The sequence below is a fragment of the Hemiscyllium ocellatum genome, chromosome 10 (genome assembly GCF_020745735.1).
Source record: "Hemiscyllium ocellatum isolate sHemOce1 chromosome 10, sHemOce1.pat.X.cur, whole genome shotgun sequence".
Lineage (NCBI taxonomy): Eukaryota > Metazoa > Chordata > Chondrichthyes > Orectolobiformes > Hemiscylliidae > Hemiscyllium > Hemiscyllium ocellatum.
The window spans coordinates 76691268-76710526 of NC_083410.1; the positions used below are offsets into that span (position 1 = coordinate 76691268).

General features: G+C 42.2%; 1 protein-coding gene across 1 annotated transcript in view; it reads left to right on the forward strand.

Annotated features, from left to right (window-relative positions):
* Positions 1 to 19259, forward strand: part of snx14 (sorting nexin 14) — a 217068-nt gene that overhangs the window by 165658 nt on the left and 32151 nt on the right. Inside the window, exon 26 of the mRNA XM_060830993.1 lies at positions 17368 to 17463. Coding sequence (XP_060686976.1) covers positions 17368 to 17463 — 96 coding nt within the window. The remainder of the gene's footprint in view (positions 1 to 17367; positions 17464 to 19259) is intronic.

A 19259-nucleotide genomic window follows, 5' to 3' on the forward strand; every position in this document is an offset into this window, starting at 1 on the left:
TAAACACAGCATGACTTCGTCAAGGGGAGCTCATTGTCTGACAAATGTGTTGGAACTCTTTGAGGAGGTAACAAGCAACTTAGACAAAGGAGAGCCAGTGGACATGATCTACAGGTAGTTCTTATATAGAGCATGTATCAGCAGCACAATTTGGCTATAATGTTGCTGAAGAATTAGGGAACAGTATTTTTGAGAACCCTTACCTCTATTTACAATAGCACGAGTTCAGCAACGATTGCTTCGCACACTTTGTTCTACACGTGCGCCGACGTGTCTCTGCTGTGCTATGTTGTGCATGGCCGATATCAGCAAAGCTTCTGCATTGTTCTGTGCATCCATTGATGTCAGCGAAGACTTTGCACTGTTTTGCGCATTACTGATGTCAGCGCTGAAGTCTCCGTGCCAATGTCAGTTGCTCTCAGCATGAAAGGTACAGTACTATATATTGAGCAGCTTCATCTAAAAAATTAAACTGATGAATGTTCATTGCTCTCCCTCTGAGACAAGAATATTCTTTTGTTTAATTCCTGATCAAGCCCTGTATAATTCCTGCAGGACTATTACTCTTATACATACTATTTGCCTTTCTAATGTGTTCTTCTATTTATATATCACGCAATCTGCTCCTAGCTTATGCCCCTCCAATTTTGATAAACAAAAAAAGGTAGTGACAAGAATGTTAGCAAGAAGCATGCTGGTAATAAAATAGCAGCTCGTGAACACAAAAGAAAGGTGATAACACTGGAAGAGAAGTTAGATGTTAAAAAGCATTTTGAGCATAAGAACTACCTATATTTAGATTTTCAGAAGGCCTTTGACAAGGTGCCACACAGGAGGCTGTTAAATAAGCACATGGTTTTAGGGGTGATGTACTACATGGATAGAGGATTGGTTGACCGGCAGAAGGCAGAGAATAGGGATAAAGTGGTCTTTTTCAGGATTGTAGCTGGTGACTAGTGGAATTGTGCAGGAGTCAATGTTGGGGCGGAAACTATTCACATTGCACATTAACAATCCAGACTAAGGAACTGAGGCATTTTTGCTAAGTTTGGAGACGGCACAAAGATAGTCGCAGGGCAGGCATTTTTGAGGACGGTGGGAGGTTACAGAAGAACTTGGACAGAATTAGAATTCCTACAGTGTGGAAACAGGCCCTTCGGCCCAACAAGTCCACACTGACCCTCCAAGGATCCATTCCCCTACGTTTACATATAGGTTTAGATAGGTAACGGTGGTAAAATCTGGATGCAGAAATCAAGAGAATTGGCCAAAAGGTACAAGTAAGCAAGTGGATGAGAAAGCAGGAAAGCTGAGTTGGGTTGGTCTTTAAGCAAACATGGTAAGTGGCAAAATCAATAGCTGTCATTTGTCACCTGGAAGCAGAGAAGCCAGGAAGCATTTGGACAGTGCAAGCAAACTCATTCATTACACAAGTAAACTAAGGTTGAGAAGTATGTGGAACAGGAGAAATTCTATATCTTATGGACTAATGCACAGTAATGGACCTAACATACACATTCCTGAATACTATGGGCAATTTAGCATGGCCAGTTCACCTAACCTGCACACCTTTGGATTGTGGGAGGAAACTGGAGCACTTGCAGGAAACTTATGCAGACATAGGGAGAATGTGCAAACTTGATACACAATCGTCCAAGGCTGAGGTCCCTGAACCCAGATCCCAGGCACCATAAGGCAGCAGTGCTAACCACTGAGCCACTATGCTGCCGTGACAAGCTCAGAGTTGAGAGCAAAGAAGTGACGGATGGAATACAGTGTAGGAATCAATGGAGTTCTGCACTTTGGTAGAAAGAATAAAGCTATAAACTGTTTTCTAAATGGGGAAAGGCTTCAGAAATTCAAAGCATAAGTTCAAGATTCTCTTCAGATTTGAGTGCAGGTTCAGTTGACACAAAGGAAAATGCAACATTGTCCTTCATTTCAAGAGGGCTAGAATATAAGAGCAGAGATGTACTGCTGAGGCTGTATAAGCTCTGGTCAGACTGCATTTGCAATATTGGGCACAGTTTTGCATTCCATATCTAATGTGCTTGTGTTTAAGGGAGTCCAGTGGGGGTTTCTAAGAATGATCTCTAAGATGAAGGGTTTGTCTTATGAAGAGAGGTTGAGGACTCTAGGTTTATACTCAGTGGAGTTTAGAAGAATCTGAGGTGTCCTCATTGAAACTTACAAAATACTGTGAAGCCTGAAGAGAATGAATGAGGACAAGCTGTTTCCATTAGTAGGAGAGACATGGACTTGAGAAAATAGTCATAGAGTGAACAAATGACCCTTTAGAACTAAGATGCTGAGGAATTTCTTCAGCTAGCGGTTGTTGAATCTGTGAGCTCATTGCCACAGAACATTGCCAAGTCATTGAGATAGATAAGTTCCTGATTCATAAGTGGATCAAGGGTTTCGGGTAGAAGGCAGAAGAATGAGCTTAAGAAACACACCAACCGTGATTGAATGGTGGAGCAGACTCAGTGGACTGAATGGCCTAATTCTGCTCCTATATCTTATGGACTAATGCACAACTTTTGGATGAGAAAACAGTCCATTGTGAAATGACTGATGATAGGTTTGGCCAGACTGAGAATTTCTCCTGTTCCACATACTTCTCAACCTTAGTTTACTTGTGTAATGAATGAGTTTGCTTGCACTGTCCAAATGCTTCCTGGCTTCTCTGCTTCCAGGTGACAAATGACAGCTATTGATTTTGCCACTTACCATGTTTGCTTAAAGACCAACCCAACTCAGCTTTCCTGCTTTCTCATCCACTTGCTTACTTGTACCTTTTGGCCAATTCTCTTGATTTCTGCATCCAGATTTTACCACCGTTACCTATCTAAACCTATAGGAAGAATATTATTAAATTGGAGATGGATCAGAAAAGATTTATCAGGATGTTGCTGTGACAAGAGGGTATAAATTATAAGGAGAGACTGGGACTTTTTTCCCATGGATTATAGGAGGTTGAGATGTGATTTTATGGAGGTTTATAAAATCTTAGATAAAGTGAATAGCAATGGCCTTTTCTTATGGTGGGGGAGTTCAAAACTAGGATGCATATTTTTAAAGTGAGAAGAAAAAGGTTTAAAAGGGACCTAAAGGGCAACTTTTTCACATAGAAGGTGGTTTGTATGCGGAATGAACTGCAGAGGAAGTGATAGATGAAGCTACAATTACAGCATTTAAAAGATATTTGGATAGGTAATGAGTAGGAAATTTAATGTAATGACTGTAAAATACATATTCACTGTATTCCTGTACTCAGTTACATGATTGCTTTCTTGCCCAACTGGCCATGTAAGTTGTCCAACCTGTCAACAAGCCTGCATATTTCCCTCACCCATTAAGACATGAAAGAGGAGACAGAAATGAAGGAGGAGGTCAAGATGATAGAACAGGAAAGGTTTAGATGGATATGGGCCAAACGCAGAATAAGTGGGACTAGTTTAGTTTGGGAAACTTGGTCAGCATGGAAAAGTTAGGCTGAAGGGTCTGCTTCTGTGCAGTATGACTCTATAACTCTAAGGCAGTTTTATTCTGCCCATTTATTCAACCCCTCAGTCCAAGTTCTGCTCACTACTCAAAAGTGCCTCTTGCTCATCTGTTTGCTCAGTGTTGCAAGCATATTGCTTTCCTACCCCTCTGGCCATGTAAGTTTTCCAACCCATTAACAAGCCTGTATATTTTCCTGTCCCATTAAGACATAAAAGTGGCAACAAAATTCAAGGAAGAGATCAATGTGATAGAATAGAAAAGACAAACAAGTGAGAAATGGAAGAATTGATACACACTTTCATTACTGAGGAGTAAAGAGAAAAACCATGAAGGAGAGCACGAAAGAGATACAACACAGTCTCAGATTTGAATGTGCCACATATTCTACTTGTTTACCCAGATTCAATACCTCTTTAATCCTTTTAAAAGTGTAAATCTCCTAGAATGCATATGTGACTGTTTCAAAAATACTGCATTGGCTTTATAGTTCTTTGGAACATCCTAAGGTTCAGAGTGCAGATTCTTCCATTCTTCTCAGCTCAGACCTGACTGCCTATCACACGTTTTCTTTTTAATGTTGCACTGTCTCTGACAGACTGCTATTTTCTTACATGTCTTGGGCTTTTAAGCACATTAGTGATAAATGTCAAGTGCACCATTTCTGACAGGCATGGAAAGAGGAGACAGCATCAAGTTGCATTAGATTAGATTTTCACATGTACCCAAGTAAGGAGTACAGTGAATGTGCATCTTACAGATATTGCATTCAATTTGGGGTGGGTGGGTTAATTTTCAACTAACAGCCTTAAGATATAAATGAACTGGATAGTGCATTAGGCTCATAATTTTCTTTTCAAAAGTATTTAAGAATTTTAAATATTAAATTAATCTTAAATTTTATGCAAGTCCTAATGGAAGATAGTTGAAACAAATCGGTGTTGCAAATGCTGGATTGTTAACAATACAGAATGTTGATAATTAAGGCAGCAGAAGTACTAGAACTGTATAGTCCTGAGCCTGGTCCCGGTCAAAACTATTGAAACAACCTGGTCCATTTGGAATTGATTGCACAAATGTAAAACTCTCTGCAGCTTATGAAGATGTAGAGGTACTGTACGTTTAAGAGAGTTGAAAAGCAAGGACTGCCTGACACAACACAGTGTTCTGAACAAGGTAACAATGTAACACTTGGTCGAAACCAATAGTACAGCTGCGTTGTTTTGAACTCAAAAACAAATTCAAATTCAACTAATCAGCTTAAACTATGCCCCACGATATCAAAATCCAGTTGAATTTGAATTTAGTTTTTTGATAATATTAAATCCAGTGAAAAAATCCAGTGTTTTGGGATATAAAACCGGACATTTTGAACAGTTAGGGGAAGAATTGCCAAGCCATCAACAAGTACAGACTGCCAGCAGAACAGATCTCTGAAAGTTACCTGGCTATAAGAAGTTTGCGTAGCAGAACAGTGAAAAGACAACAGAGGAAAATCTGCGGAGGAAGGTAGAAAGAGAACATTCGACCGTTGACTGGTTTTGAAAGTTGGATTTTTTTTTGTAAATCTAAATCGGGAGTTTTTATCTGACTAGTATTGTAGAGTGGGAGGTAAAAGGTAGATTTAAGAGAAAGGAGTTGTAAATATTTGTTGGTTTTAATATTCACTGGTGGACTTAATGAATAAAGTTGTTGTCACTTTAAATAGTGACTGCTGAGATGAGTCTTTGCCTCTCAAATTTTAACAGATTACAGCACGAGGTGAATCTTTTCTGTGTGGCTGGTTTAAATAAGCAGAGGGGTGTCATAACAAGTTCAACATAAACGTAGTTAAAAATCACACAATACCAGGTTATAGCCCACCAGGTTTAAGTGGAAGCACACTAGCTTTCGGAGCAACACTCCTTCATCAGGTGATTGTGGAGGGCTCGATCGTAACACAGAATTTATGGCAAAACTTTGCAGTGTGATGTAACTGAAATTATACATTGAAAAATTGATTGTCTGTTAAGCCTTTCATCTGTTAGAATACAGTGATAGTTTCACTTCTTTCTTGTGTAAATCACAAAACCCTTCATATTAAAGTTGCATTCTCGGGTTAGCTGCTAACAATGGTGATATTGTCTAGCTATCATCCGTGTACTGTGTTGGACTGGGGTAACTGTGTACACCCCAGTCCAACACCGGCATCTCCAAATCATGAACATAAGCGTAGCCTTTGACCAGGAAGGTATTTTTTTGTTTGAGAATCACTGTCGGCATATTTTTCCTGACTCATTAGTAATAATTTTTATTTCCTCCCTGATGTTAACAATTTTGGTATGCCATCATTTGTTGGAACCAATGAAATTGTACTTTGGGAAAATTACAAGAACCACCAAAGAGTGAAGTAGCCTATTTGACATAGAATTTGTTATCCTTTTTGCTATATTTGAACTATTCCTGATGTATAAATAGGCGTTGCTGAACATAAATATTAATCTGATTGTAAGAGACCTTATCCCAGAAGTAAGAAAAGAACAAAGGACCTTAGAATCAACACTGAAAGCAATGTGTGATGTGCCACAATCACTTAGATACATATTTTGCCTGGAAGTGGCTCAATTCCATCATAATTCATTCTTGGTCCATTATTTCCTTCCGTTAATGAGATAGTAGTCGATATACTTTCTGGTAGTTTTAACACAGCTTATTCTTGAATCTTTCAGTTTAAGTGATGATTTGGAGATGCCAGTGTTGGACTGGGGTGTACAAAGTTAAAAATTACACAACCACCTGATGAAGGAGCAGCCCTCTGAAAGCTAATGCTTCCAAATAAGCCTGATGGATTATAACCTGGTGTTGTGAGATTTTGAACTTTATTTAAGTGGGCATGTTCTAACATTGAGGGTGAGAGTAAATGCATGCTTGTCAAATAGACAGCAACAAATCTCAAATTGGATGTCAAGAACAGATCTAAATTGAGTATGAATAGTGGAAATTTTACCAAATGGCACATTTTAGGTGAGTGTATCTTCTGAACAATCTGTAATTTCTCTTCACACAAAAATTTCAACAAGGGTCTAGAAGATCAATTTTGAGCATTTATTGAAGTCAAATTTAGGAGCATAGCTGAGGAATTATGCAGAAAATTTCATAATTTGTACAGATTAGTGAACTAGACATGCGACAGGTACAGGTTCACAAAAATAACAGTTGATTTGAGGAAAATAGAAGATATACTTGCATATTCTAAATGTTAAAAGCTCTGGATTGGAGGAATAAATATAGTTGCACAGAATTTTAGAAATGTGAGTTTTAAAAAGAGACATAGTAAATTGAACTGTGCATTATGGATAGGGTATCAGTTACACAAAGATGTGTTGAACCTGTAAGGGGCCTTTTTAATGTATGGTGTTATTATGATCTTTTTATTGTATAGACAGGAATAAAGTAACAGTGGTAAAATAATTGCTGGAATTATGTCAAAACTGTAGATTTAATCTGCTGTTGGAAAAATTAGGCCAGTTATTGTGAACGGAAAAGATGTTGGGGAAACTAATATTTTTGCTCAAAATAATGGAAGAGTAGGCTAAAAGGTTTTAGTGGATAAAAGGTTTTCACTAAAGAATGAACCAGTGACAGACACACTGTCTCAAAATTTGTTAGAATATAGAATGTACTACTGAATGTCTTTAAACCAAGCCACTGTAGCATTTAAATGTAAACATTTAATGAGGAAGGGAAGTTTGAAAATAGCATCAGGGCAGAGTTAGTGACCCCATATGCAATAAGCTAGAATTTCTCAACGTTGTTTTTAAATTGTTGGTGGTTGTAATTTGCTTCCCTTCTCTCCACAGTGTCTCGTAAACTAGGTGCCATTCCTAGCAATTTTTTCCAATGATCAGGCAGATGATAAGATGCAGCTAGTAATTTCACATTTGTACTCTCAGAAATAGGTCTGGAGGAGTTAAGACTTGATTGAGTCCAATAAGCATCTCGCAAATTTAGCTTTTGTTCAATATTTGGTATCTCATTTATGTATTTCATTAAAGGGATGTACTTAGCATCTCATTCAAAAGCTGGAAGGAGCTAAACAGCAACATGCCAAGGGAACTGATGGTCAAGGTAGAAGATTTTACAAAGTTCTATTAGGTGATGGCTGAACTTAAACAAAAAAGCAGAATCTTCAAGCTCAGCGAGCTAACTTACATACATATAATCAACTGAGCTACAAATCTTCTCAAAAATCACAAAAAAGCAGAAACCACTGAAATAATTATGTTGAAATAAGAAATTTGTTTCATACCATCAATGAGAGGAAAAGATATGACCATACTGATTTTGCAGAAATGTTTTCCACTGTTATTGTCACTGAAGGGAGTTCAAATTCCAAGTTCCAAAAAATCATCTTGAAGAAATTAAAGCAAAGAGGCAGCAACTGAATAGTATACAGTGCTTGAGACAATTGGAACACCTGTAAATGAATTGAGTACGATTGCAACACAGCACAGTGAACAAGAAGTAATGACCGACTCAAATCTCACATGAGATGCTGAGATGACTAGGAAAGGACAGGTTCAAGTAGAATATCTGACCTCCTTACCTTTCAAAAAAGAATCCTCATCAACCATAACTTGTAACATTAACCACATGATAGGATGGGTAATGAAGGAAGAAATAATAGCTTCTGTCAGAAAGGTACAGCAATTGTAAGCATTTGTAAAACATCACATGATGTTACGTGAAAGGTTGGAGCAGTCTTTCTAATCCCACTACTCAGCTGGCGATAGCATAAATGTGTAAATGCTCTAATGTGGCCAGTTATTTTTGCACCGGTGGTGGGGGAAGAATTCCTCAAATATGTCAGTGTTTCCTAGAGCAATATGTTGAGTTGCTGACTAGAACACAGACTATTTTAGATCTTGTATTATGCAATGAGAAAGGGCTACTTCATCAAGAACCTTTAGGAAATAATGTCTGTAATTCAAAAGAATTATTCATAAAGTTTGAAAATGATGTAGGTCAATCGAAAAATTAAAAATCCAAACAAGGGCATTTATGAAGGTATGAGGGGGAAGTTGGCTGTGAGGGATTGAAAGAGTGCATTTAAAATCTTAACAGCTGATATGCAATCCTGCATTTAAAAATTAATGCTTAGTTTTCAAAAACAATTTCCTATCAGGCAAAAATATCCAACAGAAAAAGCGAGAATGTTGTGACGAATAAGGGTAAGCTAAATGTAGTATTAGATGAAAAGAGGAGGTTAAAAGTTGTCAGAAAAGTTGTAAAATTGAGATTGGGAGAGTTTTAGAATTCAGCAAAGGGGAATAAAGAAGTTAAGAAAAAGAACAGAATGAAATAGGAAGAAACAAAAACAAATTGTAGAAGTTTCATTGTTATATAAAAAGAAAAAAAATTAGCAAAGACAAAAAATAGGTCCATTACAGACAGATGATGATTTTTAATAGGGAATGAAGAAATCACAGAGAAGCTAAAGTATTGTATCTATCTTCACAGAGGAAGACTTGGATATTTCTGAATTAATTAATAACTCCGAGTCTATTGAGAATAAGGCTATAAGACATACGAGCATAAATAAGGCCATTCAGCCCACTAGGTCTACTCCACCTTCGATCATGGCAGATACGTTTCTCAACCCCATTCTCCCGCTTTCTACTGTAACCCTTGACCCCTTTGACAATCAACAACCTATTTATTTCCATCTTAAATATACTCAATGACCTGGCTTCCACATCCTTCTGTGGCAGTGAATTCCATAGATTCACCACTCTCTGGCTGAAGACGTTTATCCTTATTTCTGTTCTAAAAGGTCTTATCTTTACTCTAAAGCTGTACCTTTGGGTCATAGTCTCTCCTACCAATGTAAACATCCTCCCAGCATCCTCTATGTACAGGCCATTCAATATTCTGTAAGTCAATTCGATCCCCCCCACCACCCATCCTTCTAAATTCCATTGAGTATAAACCCAGAGTCCTCAAACATTCCTCATAAGTTCAGCTTTCCACCCTTGTGAACCTCCTTTGAACTTACTCCAGAACCAGTACATCCTTCCTGAGATATTGGGCCCAAAACTGCAAACAATACTCCAAATGTGGTCTGATCAAAGCCTCCAAAGTACACCCCTGCTTTTATATTCAAGTCCTCTCAAGAAATACCAACATTGCATTTGCTTTCCAAACAACTAATTCAACCTGCAAGTTTACCTTGAGAGAATCCTGGACTAAAACTCCTAAGTCTCTTTATATTTCAAACTCCTGAATTTTCTGCCCATTTAGAAAATACCCCATGTTTCTATTCTTCTTACCAAAGTGTATGACTTCGCATTTTCCTATGTTGTACTACATCTGCCACTTCTTTACTCACTCTACTAACCTGTCCAAATCCCCACTGCCTCAATATTACTTATCGCTCTGCCTATCTTTGTATCATCAGCAAACTTTAGCCAGAATACCCTCGGTTCCTTCATCTATGCCATCAACTTATAAAGTGAAAAGTTGTTGTCCCAACTCTGATCCTTGCGTAACACCACTTGTCACCGGCTGCGATCCTGACCCCTTTATCCCCACTCTCTGCTTTCTGTCAGACAGCCAAGCTTCTATCCGTGCTTGCACCTTGCCTCTAACACCTTGGGCCCTTATCTTACTCAGCAGTCTCCTGTGTGGCACCTTGTCAAAGACCTTCTTGAAGTCCAGTGGCTGTCCTTGGTCTAACCTGCTGATTACTTCCTCAAAGAATTCAAGCATGACCTTCCCTTGATGAAACCATGCTGACTTAGCCCTATTTTACCATGCATATCCAAGAATTCAGAATGTGGTTCTTTTTTATTTGAAAAAAATTAGTTTTTGTGAAAAGTAGTATTGGAGACATTAATGGAACGAAAAGCTGATAAATCCCAGGAACCAATTACCTTTACCCTGGAGTGTTGAAAGAGATGGCTATAGACACGGTGAAGGCATTCATGGTCACCTTTCAAGATTTTATTAATTCTGTCACAGTGTCTGCAGATTGAAAAGTTTGCAAATACAACTCAACCATTTGGAAAGGGGAAGTACAGATCTGTAAGTTTGGTTGTTGGAAGATACTAGAATCGATTATGAAGGATGTGGTTCCTAGATTTTCAAAAGTAATTGTCTGATTGAGCAGAGTCAGCATGGATTTATAAATGTTAAACTTTGTTTGCAAACCTTTGTTAAAGTGTTTTGAGGATGTTATTCTCAGAGACAGTAAAGGGGAGCCAACAGATCTCCTTCCTATCGGAAAGATCTTGTGAAACTTGAAAGGGTTCAGAAAAGATTTACAAGGATGTTGCCAGGGTTGGAGGATTTGAGCTACAGGGAGAGGCTGAAGAGGCTGGGGCTGTTTTCCCTGGAATGTCAGAGGCTGAGGGGTGACCTTATCAAGGTTTACAAAATTATGAGGGGCATGGATAGGATAAATAGACAAAGTCTTTTCCCTGGGGTCGGGGAATTCAGAACTAGAGGGCATAGGTTTAGGGTGAGAGGGGAAAGATATAAAAGAGACCTAAGGGGCAATGTTTTCACGCAGAGGGTGGTACGTGTATGGAATGAGCTGCCAGAGGATGTGGTGGAGGCTGGTACAATTGCAACATTTAAGTGGCATTTGGATGGATATATGAGTAGGAAGGATTTGGAGGGATATGGGCCAGATGCTGGCAGGTGGGATATCTGGTCGTCATGGACAGGTTGGACTAAAGGGTCTGTTTCCATTCTGTACATCTCTATGATTCTACTGATAAGGGTAAGGCACCTGACATTGTTAAGGGTGTTGCTGAAATCCATATAAACTATGAGGAGAAAGTAAAGTCTGCAGATGCTGGAGATTAGAGTCGAGTGTGTGTTGCTGGAAAGCAGAGCAGGTCAGGCAACAACCGAGTAGCAGGAGAGTCGATGTTTCGGGCCGGAGCCCTTCATCAGGAATGAGGCTAGCAGCCTTGGGGATGGAGAGATAAATGGGAGGGGGGTGGGTCTGGGAGAAGGTAGCTATAAGTGCAGTAGGTGGATGGAGGTGGGGGGGTAAAGCTGATAGGTCGGAGGGGAGGATGGAGTGGATAGGTGGGAAGGAAGATTGACAGGTGAGACAGATTATGAAGATGGTGCTGAGCTGGAAGTTTGGAACTGGGGTAAGGTGGGGGAAGGGGAAATGAGGAAACTGGCGTTGTCCACATTAATGCCCTGAGGTTGAAGGGCCCCAAGGCAGAAGATGAGGCGTTCTTCCTCCAAGTGTCGGATGGTGACGGAGTGGCAATGAAGGAGGCCCAGGACCTGCATGTCCTCGGCAGAGTGGGAGGGAGTGTTGAAATGTTCGGCCATGGGGTGGTGGGGTTAATTGGTGCAGGTGTCCCGGAGATGTTCTCTAAAGCCCTCTGTGAGAAGGTGTCCAGTCTCCCCAGTGTAGAGGAGACAGCATTGGGAGCAACGGATACAATACATGTGGAAGCTCAGGTGAAACTTTGATGCATGTTGAAGACTCCTTTGGGGCCTTAGATGGAGGTGAGGGGGACGTGTGGGCGCAGATTTTGCAATTCCTGTGGTGGCAGGGGAAGGTGCCAGGAATGGGAGGGAGCTTGTTAGTGGGTTAGGCCTGACCAACTGGTTGTGGAGGGAACGGTCTCCGCAGAAAGCGGATAAGGGTGGAGAGGGAAATGGGGTGGGGTCCATTTGTAGGTGGCGGAAATGTCGGCGGATAATGTGATTTATGTAGTGGTGGAAGGTGAGGACCGGGGGGGGGGGGGGGGGGGGGGAGGTTCTGTCCTTGTTGCGGTTGGAGGAGTGGGGTTCAAAGGCGGACGTGCAGGATGGGGATGAGATGTGTTGGAGGGCATCTTCAACCACGTGGGAGGGGAAATTTCGGTCATCAAAGGAGGAGGCCACCTGGTGTGTTCTCTGGTGGAACTGGTCCTCCTAGGAGCAAATACGGTGGAGGCAGAGGATTTGGGAATATGGGATAACATTTTTGCAGGAGATAAGGTAGGAGGAGATGTAATCCAGGTAGCTGTGGAAGTCGGTGGGTTTGTAAAAAATGTCAGTGTTGAGTCTGCCCTTGTGGATGGAGACGGAGCGATCTGAGAAGGGGAGGGAGGTGTCAAAGATGGCCCAGGTGAATTTGAGGTCAGGGTGGAATGTGTTTGTGAAATTGATGAACTACTCGACGACCTCATGGGAGCAGGAGGTGGGAGTGATGTAGTCATCAATCTAGTGGAGGAAGAGGTGTCGAGTGGTGCCGGTATAACTCTGGAAGGTGGACTGTTCTATGTAACCAACAGAGACAGGCAGAGCTGGGCCCCATGCAGGTGTCCATTGCTAACACTTTCATCTGGAGAAAGTGGGAGGATTGAAAGGAGAAATTGTTGAGGGTGAGGACCAGTTCAGCCAAACGAATAAGAGTGGCAGTGGAAGGATACTGGTGGGGACGTCGGGAGAGAAAGAAACTGAAGGCTTGGAGGCCCTGATCATGGTCTAGGTGTAGAGGGAGTGGATGTTCATGGTGAAAATGAGGCATTGAGAGCTGGGAAAATGGAAGTCTTGGAAGAGGTGGAGGGCATGGGTGGTGTCCTGAACATATTTGAGGAGTTCCTTGACGGGGCTGTTGGGGGGGTGGGGGTGCAGAATAGGACAGTATTGAGACAGGTGGAGATGAGTTCAGTGGGGCAGGAGCAGGCTGAGACAATAGGTCAGCCAGGGTAGTCAGGCTTGTGGGTCTTGGGTTGGAGGTAGAATCGGGCGTTGTGGGGTTTCTGAACAATGAGGTTGGAAGCTGTGGGTGGGAGATCCCTTGGGGTGCTGAAGTTGTGTATGGTCTAGGCAATGATGGCTTGGTGATGGGGGCTGGTGAGGTCATGATCGAGGGGCAATAAGACGAGGTGAATTCGAGTTGGAGGCTGGCTTCAGTGGTATAGAGGTCAGTGCGCCAAACTACCACTGCACCCCCTTTATCCGCTGGTTTGATGGTGAGGTTCGGGTTGGAGCGGAGGGAGTGAAGGACTGTGTGTTGTGAGGGCGAGAGGTTGGAGTGGATGAGGTGGTTGGACAGGTCGAGGCAGTCGATGTCATAGCAACAGTTTGAAATAGAGGTCAAGGGCGGTTAGGAAGCCAGCATGGGGCGTCCAGATGGATGGGGTATGGTCGAGGTAGGGGAAGGGGTCCTTGGTGGGTGGACGGGTGCCTTGGTTAAAAAAGTAGGCACAGAGGTGGAGGTGGCGGAAGAAATGTTCGAGGTCGCAGCGTGTGTCATTAATCTGGGACCATAGAGGAATAAAGGTGAGGCCTTTACTGAGGACTAAATGTTCATCCCCAGTGAGAGGGAGGTCTGGGGGAATGGTGAAGACACGGCAGGAATAGGAGTTGGGATCTGGAGTGGGCGTAATTATGGGGTCAGTAGTGACGTCCCCAAAGGAGGTGATGTTTACAAAGGGGACAGAAGTGATGTCATGGGTGGGAAGGGCAACGTTAGTGTTGGGTATTCGGCTGCTGACATCAGTGGCAGCGGAAGTGACATCAATGAACTTACCAGCAGCAACTACGGGTGTGGAAGTGACATTCAAGGTAGTCACTATGTATGTGATGGTGCTCCAGCAGCGCCAGTGTATCCTGCGGTGGAAGTCTTCTCTACAGTCGTAGAGGTGGTTGGGTGGACACTGATCTTGGGGGTGGCATGGTCGGTCATGGCTGTGGGCCACACGGCGGCATCGGCACATGGGCCACACGGCACATCATCAAATGCCCCGGCGGTCGTGGAAGGAGCAGCCACGTGGCTAAATGGCGTCTGGGCAGTTCCAGAGGCCAGAGGAAGGTTCTGGAAGGTTCAAGGAAGCCCATGTAAGGAGGGAAGTACAAGAAAATTTGTTTAGTTTACATTCTTTTATGTCCGATGCAGTAGATAAATACTGTTTGTTAAGAGCATGTATCCTTCTGAGGGTGTAGAAATAGAGGTCCTCTGCAAGTCTGGAAAAGTGAGGCTCTGCGCTGAGGCAGTACTGACCGTAGTTAGAGTAGATGGCAGCACATGACTGTTTGCGTGGAGCGGAGGATCCAGAAACAGAACCATTGTTGAAAGTTTCGGATTTGTAGTGTCTACAAACTGAGTTGGTCTAAATGTGGTCTGGAGTCCATGTGGGATCAGGCGGTTCCGTAGGTAGGTACTGAGGAAGGAGATGTGGCTGTGATAGTGAGTCTGCTTGAGGACGTAGCTGAAATGCTTCAGGGCAGAGGAGAGGACTTGGGGAGTATGGTGAGAGCGGGAATCACTGAGATCTTTGTAGAGAGAGGAGAACTCCTTCAAGGTAAACATCCTTGTAAGAGGCTTCCCAGTCAGGTTGAAATCGACTGGGAGACAGTGAGGCCTGTATTCCTGATGAAGGGCTTTTGCCCGAAACGTCCATTTTACTGCTCCTCGGATGCTGCCTGAACTGCTGTGCTTTTTCAGCAACACTCTAATCTAGACAATGAGGTCTGCAGATGCTGGAGGTCAGAGTTGAGGGTGTGTTGCTGGAAAAGCACAGCAGGTCAGGCAGCATCCAAGGAGCAGGAGGATTGACATTTCAGGCCGGAACCCTTCATCAAGAATGAGGCTGGGAGCCTCGGGGATGGAGAGATAAATAGGAGGAGGGTGGGGCTGGGGAGAAGGTAGCTAAGAGTGCAATAGGTAGATGGAGGTGGGGGTAGAGGTTATAGGTTGGAGAGGAGGGTGGAGCAACACAATCTTGACTCCGTATAAGCTATGTCTGACATGGAATAATGAGAAGGTTAAAGCTCATGGAATCTAGGCTAACTTGGCAAGTTAGATCCCACAATGGTTTATTGGCAGGGGATAGAGTGATGGTAAAAGTTGTGTAACTGGAGCCTAGTATCCAGTGACATATCGCAGGATATGTCCTGAGACCTGTGGTGTTTGTGATATTCATAAATGATGTAGATGAGTGTGTGAGGGGGCGTTAAGTTTGTAGATGATACAAAGATTAGCTGGGTGATTGATAGTAAAGAGGAGTGTGTTAATTGCAGAAGGATAAATTGGTCAAATGGACAGATCAGATAGAATTTTACCCTGATAAATTAAAGGTGGTGCAGTTTGGAAGAAGAACCAAGATAAGGGAGTACTCAATGAATGGCAGGGATTTAGGAAGCTGAGAGGGACAGTGGTATCTTGCGGTGTTTTTTCAGATTCCTAAATTTGACAGGAGAGGTTAATAGGGTAGTTAAGAAGACTTGCATGGTGCTTATCATTTTATCAATTGTGGCATAGATTACAAGTACAGGGAGGTTATGTTAGAGCAAAAAGAACTTTGGTTAGGTCACCGCTGGAGTATTGTGTATATTTCTGGCCACCACACTATAAAGAAGGATCAAAGAGTGTGGTGCTGGAAAAGCACAGCTGGTCAGGCAGCATTCGAGGAGCAGGAGAATCGACGTTTTGGGCAAATGTTTTTCATCAGGAAATCGATAAATAATGTGGTTCCACTTGTTCAGTTGCAAAGGAGATTCACCAGAATGTTGCTTGGGATGGAAAATTTCAGCTATGAAGAGAGGCTGGATAAACTCAGTTTGTTTTCTGTGGAACAAAGAAGGTTGGGGGAGGACCTGATAGAGGTGCATAAGATTGAGGGGTATAAATAGGGTAAATAGTAAGCAGCTATTTTGCTTAGCTGAAGGATCAGTAACAAGGGGTGTAGTTTTTAAGTGAAAGACAGGTGAATGGGAATTGAGGAGACCGTTTTCATCAGATAATGCACTGTCTAGGAGCATAGTTGAGGCAGGATACCTCACCATCTTTAAAAAGTACTTGGATGAGTGCTTGAAGTGTTAAAACATTCAAGGTTCTGGGTCTACTGCAGGAAATTTGGACTAGTGTAAATAGTTGTCTAATCTGGCAGCCCAGATATGTTTGGATTGAAAGGTCTGTTCTGTACTGTATGATTTTATGGGTGTGGAGACATGTCTCTGAAATAAATTCCAATAAGAACAGAGATGAGGCAGAACATCTTCACTAAGGTACTGAATCTTTTGAATCCTGTGCCCCTGTGGAAGTATTCAGTTGTTAAGTAAATTCAAAACCGTGATTGAGCCCTAAATAACATTAAATGATAAAGTAATTAGCAAAGATGATCAGCCATAATTTAGAATGACAGAACAGGCTCGAGGGTCTAAATGGCCTCCTCCTTCTCCTATGTCCTTCATGTGCCTATAAATGTTGACCATTGCAGGTCTAAAAATAATGCAAGACAGGAAACATGTAATTGTATAATTGCCACACTGGTTTCAGGACTAAAATTATACCAACAGGAATTTGCATTTTTGTGGTTGCCTTAATGTAATAACTCTCTCCATCGCTTCACAGATGTATGATCAAACTAAATTTAACACTGAACCAGAGGCGTGTTAGGGTAGGCACTCAAAAGCATGGCCAAGAGGTAGATTTTTCTGAACTAATTCAAAGGTGGGAGATGGAGGAATTGATTTTACATAATTTAAGTGAGGAATTTCAGAGCTAAGGGCTGAAGGATCTGCAATCTGCAAGAGGCTAGAATTGAAGGAATGTAGAGATTGAGGTTGGAGGGGCCTGTAGAGATTGAGATGTTGGACAACATATGATTAACAAAGGCGATATCCCTTTCAGATTCACACTGTCACGAGCTTGTTTAGAAGTTTGCGTATGAATGTGGCAAGGTTCATGCTGTCAGAGTGGGCTGTTAACGAAACCCATGGTCACATGAAAAGCCACTTCCTTGTACTATAAATTACTAACCTCTGGTTAACGTGGTTTTGAAATATTTGTATCAGTAATTCACTTTGCTAGCACTGACTTGATTAGAGAAATAAGACTACAACAAAATGTTCTTGTTGCAGATTCTGTCTTCTGTGAGAATACGGAGCCTCGATCTCTTGAAGATAAACAAAGGAGAGCAAAAAAAACTTTTGATGAAATGATGAACTACATTCCAGGTAAGAGCAGCTCATGTTGAAACCAAGAAGTCAGTGACCAAGGTGTCTCGCTGAAAAACTCCACAACCTTTCCACAGGATACTAATAGGATGGAAGAGTCTGCAGAAAACAAGAGCATTACACATTGGTCATGTTCAAACAAATAATCACTTCTAGCAATTTATCCACACCAATCATTTGAAGTGTGGCAGATGTTCTGCACATAAGTAGTCACTAATAGTGTAATAGACTCATAGAGCTGTACAGCATGGAAACAGACCCTTTGGTCCAACTTGTTCAGGCTGACCAGATATCCTAACTTTAATGCGGAAAAGTGTGATGTGATTCACTTTGGAAGGAGCAACAGGAATACAGAGCACTGGGGTAATGGTAAGATTCTTGGTAGTGTAGATGAGCGGCGAGATCTCGGTGTCCACGTACATAGATCGCTGAAAGTTGCCACCCAAGTTGATAGGGCTGTTAAGAAGGCATACGGTGTGTTAGCTATTGAATTTATTGTCACGTGTACCGAGGCACAGTGAAAAGCATCATCTTACGAGCAATACACGCAGATCACATAGTTAAGTAGCACAGATAGTAAATAGTAGGTAAATAGCAGCAAAAACAAAAATACAGGTACAGGGGAATGTTAAGAGTTTCAGAGTCCATTCAGTATTCCATATTCACTATTCAGTATTTTATTAGTAGAGGGATTGAGTTTTGGAGCCATGAGATCATGCTGCAGCTGTACAAAACTCTGGTGCAGCTGCACTTGGAGTATTGCGTACAGTTCTGGTCACCGCATTATAGGAAGGATATGAAAGCTTTGGAAAGGGTTCAGAGGAGATTTGCCAGGATGTTGCCTGGTATGGAGAGTAGGTCTTTCGAGGAAAGGCTGAGGGACTTGAGGCTGTTTTCGTTAGAGAGAAGAAGGTTCAGAAGTGACTTCATTGAGACAAATAAGATAATCAGAGGGTTACATATGATGGACAGTGAGAGTGTTTTTCCTTGGATGGTGATGGCTAGCAGGAGGGGACATAGCTTTAAATTGAGGGGTGATAGATGCCAGAAATAGTTTCTTTATTTAGAGAGTAGTAGGAATGTGGAACAGCCTGCCTGCAACAGTAATAAACTCGTCAACTTTAAGGACATTTAAATGGTCATTGGATAGACGTTTGGATGGGGGGATCCAAGATGGCGGCGGCCCAGCAAATCTGAATCTACAGTGCTCCAACCAAGACTTGGGCAAAGTGGGTCACCCACCCCGACCACACTCACCAAATCATTTAAAATAGTTTTTACTTAATATAATTGGTTGTTTAGTATTGAATTTAACCAATTTAATCACCAGTAAAAATGACTAAAGGGAAGGGAGCACGCAGCTCTCAGCAAGCAGGAACCCCTCCCCCACTCTCTCCAGCTGCAGCAGAGGCATCCACAGCCACCTGGGGAGACTTACCTACGGTGGCAAGCCTCATGGAAGTAATCTCCAAACTCGATGCGAAGATCAGTGCTTTTATTGAAGAATCCTGAAGCTGATGGGACTCGCTCTCGGCTGCGCTGCAAAAGCATGGCCAAGACATCAAGGAAATCGAGCGCCGAGTCGGAGGGGCGGAGCTAAAGGCCGCGACCTCCGAAACCACAGCACAATCAGCCGTGGTTCGGGTCCGGATTCTCGAACAGCGAGTCCGGACCTTAGAGAATCACATTGACACCTTCGAGAATCAAGGTCGTCGGAAAAATATTCGTTTGCTGGGCCTTTCCCGAACGGGAAGAGGAAGGCCAGCTTACAGTGTTCCTTGAACAGTGGCCTCCAC